The sequence below is a fragment of the Belonocnema kinseyi genome, chromosome 2 (genome assembly GCF_010883055.1).
Source record: "Belonocnema kinseyi isolate 2016_QV_RU_SX_M_011 chromosome 2, B_treatae_v1, whole genome shotgun sequence".
Lineage (NCBI taxonomy): Eukaryota > Metazoa > Arthropoda > Insecta > Hymenoptera > Cynipidae > Belonocnema > Belonocnema kinseyi.
The window spans coordinates 72,293,257-72,305,965 of record NC_046658.1 but is presented as its reverse complement, the minus strand read 5'-3'; the positions used below and the strand labels follow the sequence as shown (position 1 = coordinate 72,305,965).

The 12,709-nt window shown below is 34.9% G+C and overlaps 1 protein-coding gene across 1 annotated transcript in view; it reads right to left on the bottom strand.

Moving 5' to 3' along the window:
* Positions 1-2,613: 2,613 nt before the first annotated feature.
* LOC117167775 (pair-rule protein odd-paired) overlaps positions 2,614-12,709 on the bottom strand; it is a 29,972-nt gene continuing 19,876 nt past the window's right edge. The window contains exons 2-3 of the mRNA XM_033352946.1: positions 6,805-6,974; positions 2,614-5,615 (exon numbers count right to left, since the gene is read on the bottom strand). Coding sequence (XP_033208837.1) covers positions 5,292-5,615; positions 6,805-6,974 — 494 coding nt within the window. The 3' untranslated portion in view covers positions 2,614-5,291. The remainder of the gene's footprint in view (positions 5,616-6,804; positions 6,975-12,709) is intronic.

Below are 12,709 nucleotides of genomic sequence, written 5' to 3'. Positions count from 1 at the left end.
TAAAATGATGAAATATTACAACTTTGGAACATTTCCAAATAATAAAAATTAGATGTCCTTAAATAAAAGTGGATAACGACTTTTTTCTGTCTAAAGATGAGAACAACGATCTGATGGTTTAGATTTATTGACTTGTTACATTTGACAAAAGGTTTATAAATTTGTAATAAAATTTGAGTTGAAGTAACTTAAAATAGATAGAAAATTTAATTAAGATTACAGATCATTTTTTCCCCGATTATTCATCCCCCTTTTTATTTTGAATTAGAAATATTGAATATAACCTCAACTTGACTGAATGCATCATCTGGTCGACATTTTTTACCCTTTATCTGTTTTTCGTTCGTATACAAACATTAAAGTTTAATTTAAAATTCACAAATAAGTTATCAATTAATTCCTTAAATAACCATAAATAAGTAAATTCCTCAAATATTTTCAGACGTAAATTGACATAACCATACATGTAATATCTCGGATTTTTCAGTTGAACATTTTGAATGTTAGAGGGTAAGATTTCACTTTTTAAGATCTACAGATGCTAACTTCGAACATCTAGATTGCTGTCCTATAGTTAAACATATAATATGTTAACCCTGGACATATAGATTTTACTTTTGAACATCCATTTTTCTCCTTGTACTATTCTAGGATCTTTAATGCTTCAATAAGTACGAATTATTTTTCAAATAATTCTTCCTTAACCATTTATTAAATATTTGAAGTCATTGAAGTCTTTTATTGTAAAGATTACTGAGACGTTTACGTTACTTTATTATTATCCTCATTCGTAACATCAGAATCATTTATGACATGAAAACATTACCTTTGGTGTAATTTTGACGTTACTTGCGTGTCGGGATGAAAAATTTTGTCGATTCTGTGAGGCAGGTCGCGTGACTTCGTCGTATCAATTGTGACACAATACCTCTTAAATGTGAATCTGGTATTTATAAAAAGCATAGGCACTCTAATAAAAATGATAAACCACGCAAAATGTAGATAATTTAATACACGAATGTGTTTATCAGAGTGTGTACACTGTACAGAGGTAGTCCAGGCATCCTGCAATCAGGGCAACTTAAATTTAATACAAACATATACGCTTAAATTAAGCAAAACACCTTTGTATTGAGTTACAAAATTAATTACCACTCATGGATTATCTATTGCAGAAGGATTGATTATGTACGATTTGTTTAGTTCTTGGCGAAACAAATTTTCTAGTGAACAGAGTATTTATTAAAAGTTAAAACCTAGAATAAATATTGCCTTCATGCAAAGAGTTATAGTTTCGGTCGTTTTAAATCCTAAAGCGGAATATCTGATCGTTGACGAGGTCGATTAATTTCCATCGACAAATACCGCACTTGATGCAGGCAATATAAAAAATCATCGATCACACAATCATGAGATCTACAGACACCTCCAGTAACTCTCTATCTTTCCTGATCTCGTCAGGGGCGTGTCATCTCGATCTGATCCGACCCCCTGATCCTCCACCAAATTCCGACGCGCCTGTGCGAGATGTAATAAAATCATCCGGGCTCGGCCAAAAAATCATCTGACGAATTCATCTAGATATCGGGCAATAAAATCCATGGCTCGCCGAATCTGATGGTATCTATCACTCCTTTTCTTGGTGCCTAGACCGGATAGTGGCGCCAAGAGTTCCAACATTCCGCCAGCAACTTCGACATCTTATCTTTTTTTCTTTTTTTTCTTCCTTGCTAAAATATAGAAGAGATTCTGATTGTCGATCAGCTTAATACATGTTTCTTTTTTAATCTTACGATCTTACAAACTCCTATCTTGATCAACTGGACACCAGGTTGTTATGCGAAAAAACATTCCTATAAAATGATCAAAGTAATTCTTTACATTTTACTATAATTTAATCATCTTTTCTTTTAGTGAACTTCAAATACTACAATGTTTAATTCTCATGAATGAAACACGTCTATATTAGTATGTCTAAAAATGAAAGCTTTTATTAATAATCCATAAAATTGAAAGTTAAAGAAAGGATGAATAAAGTGCAAAGATTATTTGAGTCATAACCGTTATCTGATACAAAAGGAAGTTTAATATAAAATCAAGTTTCTTGAGATGCTGAACAATTTGATACAATACTTTTGTATGGCCTTGTATAATTAAAAGGCACTACCCGTCTATTGGCTTTGCTATAAGCTGGTTTTATTATTTATCGACGCGACGTAATCTGGGGACCGAAATCGAGCTTCAAGACATTTCGCTGGTCGATATTCCCCAAGACGTCGACAAGGAGAATGCCTCGGCGCATTTTATTATCTTGTTCGTTCATAAATTTTGCTACGAAAATAAAATATCTACAGTCCTAACGGCCCAAAAAAGGTCCCCGAAGCCTCAGACTCAGATATTTTCTACGTACCATCTCTGTGCTTTCAACTTGTTCATTTAGCCAGAGGTAATGACTTCACAAGCATTTTACTCGAATCGCTTGTAGCATCACTTTAACTGTACGCGATTGAATCAACGAAAGAATCCTTTAAACCATTTCTGGATGAAAAATTTGTGATAATTTTTCAGTGTGGATCACAAGGGTGAAATAAATGTGTAATCTCATTTTTAATATACCTCGCATCATCAATATATTTTGAATCTTTGAAAAACAAATATTATATGGTACAGTCGCTGTTTTCAATTACTCTTTTTAGTGGCTAAGCATATACAGTATACACAACAGAGAGAAATAATAATTATTCCAATAAAATTACTTAGGATTACTTACCCTTCCAGGCATTCTTTACAATTATTCTCACATACTTTTTTCAATTTTTTAGAGTTTCTAAATATCTATTATGTACAGTATATCACACAATAAAAATCGCAGTACATATCTTACACTGAACACGTAGCGCAAGTTTTTTTCGCTTATTTTAACATAATTTCATAGTCTTTCACACAGTATTTACAATCTCACCACTTCGAAAATAATACCCAAGTAAAAATATTAAACATAACAATTGATATTCTTACAAAATGGTTATATAAGCTGTACACAAATATTTTCATGAATATTGTGCAAGATGTTACATAGCCACTTGTCTAAGCCAATTGTAAATTGCTATATTATAATATTTTTCTTAGATCTCTCTACATCCTCTGCAGCTATCACGATAATAAAAGCACGCCGAAGATTTTCGCATAGATATATACACTTTCATCAATAATTTCTTCAACAATTTCTTTAATATTCCTGGCTCAATAATCACTGATGACAAAACTTGATTTTAGACATTGGATCAGAGTGACACAAATAATTTTATATTGCACATGATGTATTATACTTTCTTCTTCCTTTTTTTTCTATTTGTTTTTCCTTATTTCGTGTTTTTTCTTTGAAAAATACAGTAGGGAACGAAACGTTGATAGAACTTGTACCTAAAGTTATAGTAGATGATGCTTTTTTTCTGTCACTAATCAAATCATGATTGTCTCGTCAAGAATATTATAAAAATATGTTAAAGGAATGAAAACTATTAAGTCCTAATTTGTATTACTAGATTTCAGGTGTCGACTATAAAGAAGCGTATTGGGCGCGTGCACATCGAAAATCTGAGGCTAGCAATATTTGGTTTGAAGTAAATTGAGGCACGAACGTGGTTGCACTGGTACATTCTTCTGATGCCATTTTCATAACGACCCCTGCAATACGATTCTATCTGCGTATTATATAATACATTTTAGTCATTCGACGACTCAAAAGCATTCAATTCAGGACAATAGGCATCTTAGATCAAATATAATTTTCTGAAATAGAAAACTTAGAAAACTTAGAAAACTTAAAAAACTTGGTTTAATCCCAGATGCATGATTTAATCGATTATTATCTAAGTCATCTATTTAAATTTAATAGAATGCAATATAATATTAATTAAATCATTACACTGAAACCATTATCAATTCTTTGCAAGCTTGTATTTCAAGATATTTTATATTTATCAAAAAGTCATTTTTGTACGAAAATTTTAGCTTTTCTAAATATTTGGTATTGCATCGAATGACGTCACAATTTTCAGGTTGGCTTTAACATTCTTTAACTTGAGATCTTTAAGGCATACTCACGATACTTCGCCGTATGTACATTGAATAATAATGAAATCCATCAAAATATTTTAATACTCCTTCACGAAAAAAAGAGTTTAGAAATAAAGTTTTAAATTTTGGTTTATAAAGTAAATAAGAACAACAAAAATACATGTGAGTTTCTCTCTGTGGTAAAACATAAGAAAAATTAACACAATATCTTGAAACTGTCTAAGTTTCGCGTCTTCATCAGAAAGAAAATGATTCAATTAATGGCCCTTATAACCAGCAGTAAAATTTTTTTCGGAATTGTTAATATCTCACCTTCCAATTTTTAAGAGTACACAATACATGTAATTTATCTTTCTAAAATTGGATGGTGAAAGCTTATGATCATTCATATGCTAGAGAATAAGGAACAGTCTAATTGATAGAGTCACTCAATTTTTGTAATTTTTTTCGTGAATCTTGAAGTAGATGAATTATTCGCAAAAACAAATCATGATTTTGTAAAATTATATCGGGCTTGAAATTGAACGTGACTTGAACATTGGAAATGATCTGTGCCAGTGTAGAACTAAGAAATTTTAATTCACGTTTTGTTTTATAATTTAGGCACTATAACTTTTCCGAATCATGGTTATTGGTTGACAAAATTAGAGATATTTTTTTAATTTTTAGCAGACACTTTTTTTTTAATTAAATATTTCTAAAAGTGGTAATAAAACTGAACAGGTCCATTCTGTATACTAAAGAGAATCAGATATTATCAAAATGTTCGAATGTTTTAAACTTATAGTCGCATGAATCAAACTTCCATTTCTATAATTAATAACTTATGATAAGAAGTAATAAGTCCTGATCGGAAAAGATCAAGAATCTCTCGACGTGCAATGTTTCGATCAAGCCAATTGGTTCAAGCAATCGATTCTCGCAAAGAGGTTCCACAGCCAAGCGTCGATGACGAACATCGAAAATAAATCCAACCAATCTTCAATTGACCTATTCCCACTGCTAGACATTCTTCATCTGGATCAGCGTAACAGGACTAGTCATCCTGTTTTTCATTAGCGATTTGGTGAATCATGCATGGATTTTGACCATCCCTGTTTGGGATCATCCGATGCTCTTCTAAATCATGAGTATTGTTCCGGACAGGTCTGGTCCACACATCCATCGTGATACCAATCCAGAGTTATTTCAGAACTTTTAGGAAAAGTAAGCTAGTAGGCAGCCGCCTGATGATGCATTAAAGAGTTAAAGTGATGTCCAAGATGGTGAGGAGGTGGACCTGGCAGAGGGCTGTGTTGGGAACCAACTGCAGGTGGTTGGCAGACATACCATTCCGTCAGTTCTGCTCCTCTAGATGAGAGGTGCGATGAGGGGGGATTTGTTGTTACCGTAGTTGTTGCAGATACAACTGTTTGGGGTTGAGGTGACTCATTGTGTCCAGTTACTGATAAACTCCCACCACTACTGCTGCTCTCTTCACCTTCACTTTCATATCCACCTCCAAGTTTTCCCTCTCCCAACGTCATTCCGTGCACCTGAAAACAAAAAGTTAAAATTAAATCAAAATTGCATGTGAAGATTATGCAATAAAAACCATTAATTTAATTATCATATTGTAATAACGCAAGTCTTTTGAAAGAGATTAAATAATAAGAGTAACCTTTGATGAAAAAAGACAAAAGTCTAAAGGATTTGAATTGGATAGGAAGGATTGCAACATCAAGAAGAATGCCTTGTCCCTCGTTCTGGAGCTATAGAACCTCCCTTTCAAAACCCACCGGGCAAATCTCTGGGACTGGCTTCCGCGAATTATGTAACGTTGGCGGCGAAAACTTAAGATTGCCATCATCATCAGCAGCTTTACTACCTATATTGAACACGTATCGCGGGAGTTGGGTAAAGTGGTTTGTTCTGGTCTACAGGTAATTTCCCATTAAGATTCCATGCTCGGTCGCGCGTAAACTTCACTAGGTTTGACTTCTCTTCCCTCTTTATTTCTCCAGAAGATGGACAGAACGTCAGCTCTTCTGCTACTTGCGGAAGATTATCGGGAAAGGTCAGGAGGGTTTAGGCCTTTAGGGATTCTTTTTTAAATGACAAGCGGTTAACTTCTCGAATCTGTTGAGTTGTGATGTTGGAGTGCATTCGAGCTTGATTATATATTTCATATTTATAATTTGTCTTTATAAAAGAATTTATAATTAGTTAGCAGATTAAGTGGCTGTGCTTTCTGAGTTTAGGATCCTGAATGTAATCAATTGGACATCAATCTAACAATTTTGGAAACTTACTTTTTTTTTTAATAACATTATATAGTTCTATTCCTTTAAATAACTTAAGTTTCATATGAGAAATTTAGAATTCCCTAAATGCTAATACAAAAGAGGTTATAGGTCAAACATTTTTAAAGAACGAATTTGTGCTAAAAATGAAAAGTAGGTTAGGGCAAAGTTGTTAATAATCATTTTCAAAATTAGTGAAAAGCAATATTAAGACAAATATGTGTTTAATAGAGCTGCAATACTAGATATCGTTTATAAAAATATATTTATCATCTTTAATTACTTTTAGTATCATATAATACAATTCACAAGATTAACCCGAGACTGTAAAGTCTATTTGAGATCCACTTAAAATTTCCGGATTTTTTCTTATTGATCTTGAGTTTTATGCTTAAAAATTGTAGAAAATTCGGTTTTGTAAATTTAAAAAATATAGACATACCTTCATGTGTTTGCGCAATGAGCTTGGATGGGTGTAGGACTTATCGCAGCCGGAAACTCGACAATTGTAAGGTTTGTCTGACGTGTGGACATGACTGTGTTTTTTTCGATCACTGCTATTCGCGAATCGCCTGTCACAGCCAGAGTATTCGCACTTGAATGGTTTCTCTCCTGAAATAGAAAAATGAAGACATTAGTAATTTTCCTTTTAAGCTTTAAGAAAAATGTACACATCACTATATAACGTATTTAATTCTAATAGCATTACAAAAAAATTTCATAATACAATACACAAAATAATTTGATATATCACTATAGACAGTAGTTTTTACTTTGAGCTTCACTTTCTGTTAGTAAAGTAATACTACGATATTTGACACAGTATTCAGTAATATCGCACAAAACTAAGCTATTAAAAATTAATTATTTTTGCTAAAGTTTGAACACAGTTTGGATCAATTTTTCTCAAATGAGTACTGTTGGGAAATTTTTTGCAGCCTTAACGTACTCTTTTTTGGCTACTGCCTCTAGTAGCGAACGGGAGTTATCGGGAGATAAAGTCGCTGCACGCGCATGGCTGATATGGTCGGAGCGCAACGACGGCGGAACGCCCGAGAATCGTGTGGCGTGACTTTATTTATTTCTACCGGAAGTTGACTGGAATATATTTTACCAGCGACCCCCTCCGAGCCTCCTGGCACTCTTGAGAAGAGCGGAGGCGCAAAACGGAAACGCAAAGTTGGCGAATTTTTTATGAGAAAAATGGCGGCCGGTCGCACTTCTCTTCTTACAACGAAGAGGGTGAATTCGAGATAGCTTTTTAGAGTAAAATAAGGATCTTTAAGTTACAATGTTTAAGCATTTTAGAAGACTGAAAAATGACTTTGGCATGAAAGTGATTTTAAAACAAAAACATAACCTGGATATATGGGCATATAATCTAAAGTAAAATGTTTAGCTGTTGAATTGGAAATTATCATATTTTGTAACACATGCAGGTGCGAATCTTCACACCTGATACATCCTTTTCATCTGTTAAAAGTCTTGACACCGTTCTAACTTATCTGAGCCTTATTTCATAAAACAAGGATGCATCTCGGGACAAGGTAATTAATTTGAGTGCTATCCGCAAGATGCAGCGGTACTTATTCGTCTCACGTGCGAAAAGCACGATAACGATGGTAGTTCCAACGAGTTATCGTCGTGACACGGATTACATTCAAATCACTCAGTTTCATGTTGGGTATATACGACAGCCATAGAACGACTGCAAAAAAGAATTTGAACATTCATAACGTAGGCGAGTATCACTCCTTAAAATGTCCATAAAAATTGTACGTAATGTAAGTAATGCCAAGTTTAAACACAACATATGAACTTTCTGACGGAAAGATAATCACGTCAAAGTCATTTCCTCAAAATGAATAATAAAATTGTTCAAATTGGATAAATGCATAATAGGCATTTATACATTATACAACTCGAACATTTGAATGCATTGTGAACGGAGCCCTAGTTTTCACTCAATTAAGAGCAAATCGTGATCTTTGAAACGATCTCGAGCTCTGGTTCTTTAGAAGTGAGAATAGAAGGCTTAATTGAAGATTTAGAGCAAGGAATCTGAGTTGCTCTGAAATTTCGAGGTGGCACGGAAGCTGGACGATTAATAACTTTTCAATCCTGTCTTCGGTAGGGCAGGGCGCTCGGCAGCACGTCGACAAATAAATAGCAGATAAATAAAAGCTTCATCCTACGTCCTCTATTCTGTCGCGCGGGGTTGCGTGTGCAGATGGCAACAATATACTGTGAAATATTGCCGCTGGTGTGCCCCTTCGCACCTATACCTTGTAACAGTCAAGGAGGATGATCGTTGACACACATCCATGCATGTATAGTGCATGCATGTATGCACAAAAAGTTTTGGCAGAGGATTGGTGTACCAAGGCATCATGTATAGTGTATACTAAACTGCAAATCGAGCACCCGCCATCCTAGGATACTGCCACGATCCTCAAAGTGTTCTCGTGGTAGTGTGGATATCGTGTTATGACTTTCAGAATGGGGAGCACAATGGACCAGATCCTCGCGGGATAAAATAGTTATTATAATCGTTTTAGCTCGACGAGGTCGGGGATTGGATACATGCCTACCTACCCCACCTTCCTGCCTTCATAAGCTATCTGCCTACCTATCCGAACCCGTCCAAGTTGCCAAATAGAAGACGATAATGCACAAATGACTGGATTAGAAAAATGTAGATCGCAATCGTATCTGGCAGTTAGAATTGCCGAGAAGAGTCGCAGCTTCCCAAGTCTAAACTAAAATCCGTCAAGGGCGAAATTTGGGTAGCCAGCCTACCTGTGGATGTGGATTGTGGATCCATATATTATGATACGCTCTCTCCTAGAAACGAAGAGAACTTTATCTTTCATGTATCGCGACCTGTTTACAGCGAAGCTGAAATCGTTCCTGCTTCTTTTTTTTACCGGAATCTATATACGGACACACATTTTCTGGTTAGTCTTCATGATGTTATGAGCATAATTATAAATCTGAATTTGTTACCTATTGTGTATCAGTTACAACTGGAAAAATTCATTTGAGGCTGAAAACTATGGCGATTGTAAGAGGAAGTGAGTAATGATCCTTAGAAAAATTCTCAGGTGTGGAGCTTTATTCCAGAAAAGGTAAGCTCACAATGTACATATATTTTAGAAACTGCATAGTCAATTAACAGAAAAATAAGATTTTCCGTGAACTAATATCTAAAACGATGTTTCCCTTTTCTTTATGTTCGACCCTCTCGTATTCTAAGAAGAGTGAGAAACCTCTTAAAAAAGGAACGACTTTTCTAAGGTCAAAACAGGACAGCAGGCTACTGAAACGAGATTTTAGTTTGGAAATGGTTTAGATTTCGAGTTAGCCGTTTTTGGAGTCTGTGGGGCAGGCGGTCGAGGAAAATGGACAAGCCATAGTTCGGTTTCCCAATCGTGGGCACCTTGGAAGGAACTCATTGAACTGCAGTTTTTGGAAAAGCTTCGAGTGATATATGGGCGTACTCCATTGTCCCGGGACGAAGGCATCGTCGGGGCCTCCGATCCGAGAATAATGGATGATTTTTCGCGTCCATTGTATTGGGAGGACACCAGTATGGGCCACCAAACAGTGTTACCAACCTTGCCGAAATTCCGACCCCTCCTTTCCAATAATAGAGGAGAAGACTCACCCGAACTCTCCCCTATTTTCAAAACGTTCTCGAGTGGATAATTTTCTTGTTATACGTTCGACATTAGGGGAGAAGCCACCAATTCTTTTTACCTCAGTGTGGCTATCGATCCAGTCTCGATCAAAACGTCTTCAAGAAGAGAAGAGACGCAAGATCGGGTCAGGATTACTCTGGGAGTCGGCAAGATCGCGTCGATCGATAATCAAAGTCAATGGCTTAGGAACATCAGATATTGGATTTAGATAAATTCGACTCTATTTGTAAATCGGCACGTATCGATCGAAGATGGGACCGATCTTCTTGATGCCTTCCTGCGAATTGGTTTCCTGATACCTTTTTTCTTCCCACCGAAAAGACATGTAAAAAGTCATGAATGAAATGGCAGAACCAGTGGGCGAGGTAACCAACAAAACCTGAAGGTGGTTTTGATTGATGTGAGATTTGTGAGAAAAAAAATTGTCGATCGAAACGATGGTCGATAAAGTAAGTGTAGAAATTAAGTGTATCTTTTACTGAATGTTTACGTGCTGAATGTCCGCTATATCGGCTCTGACTGATGTCTAGTTTCTTTAAAGTGATACAAGTAACTAAGCATTCCTTAGCTTCTCAAGAATCACAATTCCTAGAGTTTACTGAATTAAATTTTCTGTAAAACCTTAGATAATATTACTGTTACTGTTCTTGCTGGCATCTGTTCTGAGTTTCTAGACAAACTACGTCGTAAGCCATTCTTCGGCCGTTATATAAGTTACGATCCTATTTTTTGTCGACACCCCCATCACACCCGTAAGATTTTAAAGCTTACCCTCACGATAAAAAGCTTTTGTAGTTCTTTTCTTGACTTGACTCGCAAAGAATAGGATCTAAAAAAGTCGAAAAATGTGACGTTTTCGACTTTTATTGCAATTGTCGAGCAACAAGGATTCAAAAGGCATATAATATCTTGATTCCTGTGGTATGAAAGGATTTACTGACATCTTCAAGCATTCAACATTAAAAGGGGAACAGTTAAACCCCCAATGAATACATTCAAGATACCTAAATTCATATACACTTATTGCTTTCTATATGAGTGCATGTCCTATAAGGCTATTTATTTTTACATTCTCATCAGAGAAGGTATTAGGTTTGTGCAAAATTTGCCTCCCTCCCTTTATTTATCAGATGTCCTCGTTTTGAACCTTGTGTACCCAGAAAACAGGTTTTCGCGAATGGCGTTGTCTGTCTGTATGTGTCTGTAGATTTTTAGTTTGCTAGCACGATAACTTTCGCAATAATTGACAAATTAGATTGATCTTTGTTACACTCGTTAAGTTTCCTAAACTAAACGTCAAGGTCGTTAGATTAAAAAATTCTCGGTACAGTTATTCCTAGTACTTAAAAAGACGAACATTTTTCCCCAATAACGAAAATGAACATTGTTAGCTAAATAACGCTCGATATGAGGAAAAGTAAAGAAAAACGTTGCTTTTTGAACGTACAAATTATCAGTACAAATGTTTTATTTGATCGAAAAATTGAAAATTAACATTTTTACGGTAAAAGCTAAAAATGGGTAATTCATCATTTTTATAGGATACGTAGTTTTTGTTTTAATCGTAAAAAATAATATTAAAATTTTTAAAATTAAATTTTTGGAAAAACGACGCAAGATTCGAAAAAAATAATTAACCAAATTTGTTAACTTAAGAAGGATCTACTATTTCTTTATTTATAATTATAGAAAGGACGAGCAAATTTTCTATCAGTCGTAAAAAATAACATTAAAAAATAAACTAATCAAATTTTCGGAAAAACGACACCAGAGAAAAAAAATAAGACAAAAGTTGTTATACCAAAAAAATCTTTTTGAAAAAACGATACAAGCTACAATAACATTTTATTTAACAAATTTTTCGCCTGAATAATATGAAATAAATCAAATAAATTTATGAAAAAGGCGCACAATGTATTGGAATGATAGATTTTTCAGGATAGTTGAGAATGAAAATTAGTGCAAAATATGGAGTAAATATTAAATTAATCATGAAAAATAAAATTTGTACATTATTTTACAATATCTAAATAAGCAGTACGAGCCCGTGGTACATAAATACATCTGACATAAGTGTTGCGAACGTAATGTAAAAAAGTTTAAAATTTTGATAAAATCGAGTGAGAAGCACGAGATACGTGATGAGAGGGTGTTGGGTAAGGCCGAAGAAGCTTTAACGAAAGAGAGTTCATGATCGCCAAATTACAGTTGTCGATGCTTTTACTTTTAATTTTAAATGGTCTGTGAAAAAATGTGGGGGAAATACAAAGATAGAGCGCGTAGCGCGAAGTAATAAATACATTATCGAGCGCGAAGCGTGAGATTCAACAAACTTGTGAGCAAGAAAAAATATTTTTGCTTCATTAAAAATAAAGGGGGTTATCACACGCAAATGTTCCATTTTATAGTATTTTCGTGTAAACATGTAAACATGGACAAGTACCTTCTCAACACTTGGCTTTCAGGGGAGGATCAACGCGGCTTGTCAAGTTCCGATCCTCGTATTTACACAGATATTGTGGCAAACCTCCACCTTCCACCTTTACTCCAAGTAAACACTCTCGGTCAAATGGAAGTGGAAGCAAAGGGAGTAACAGAGAAAAGAAACGAAGAGCAGGAAAAAACATGAAAAAGAACCGCAAATTC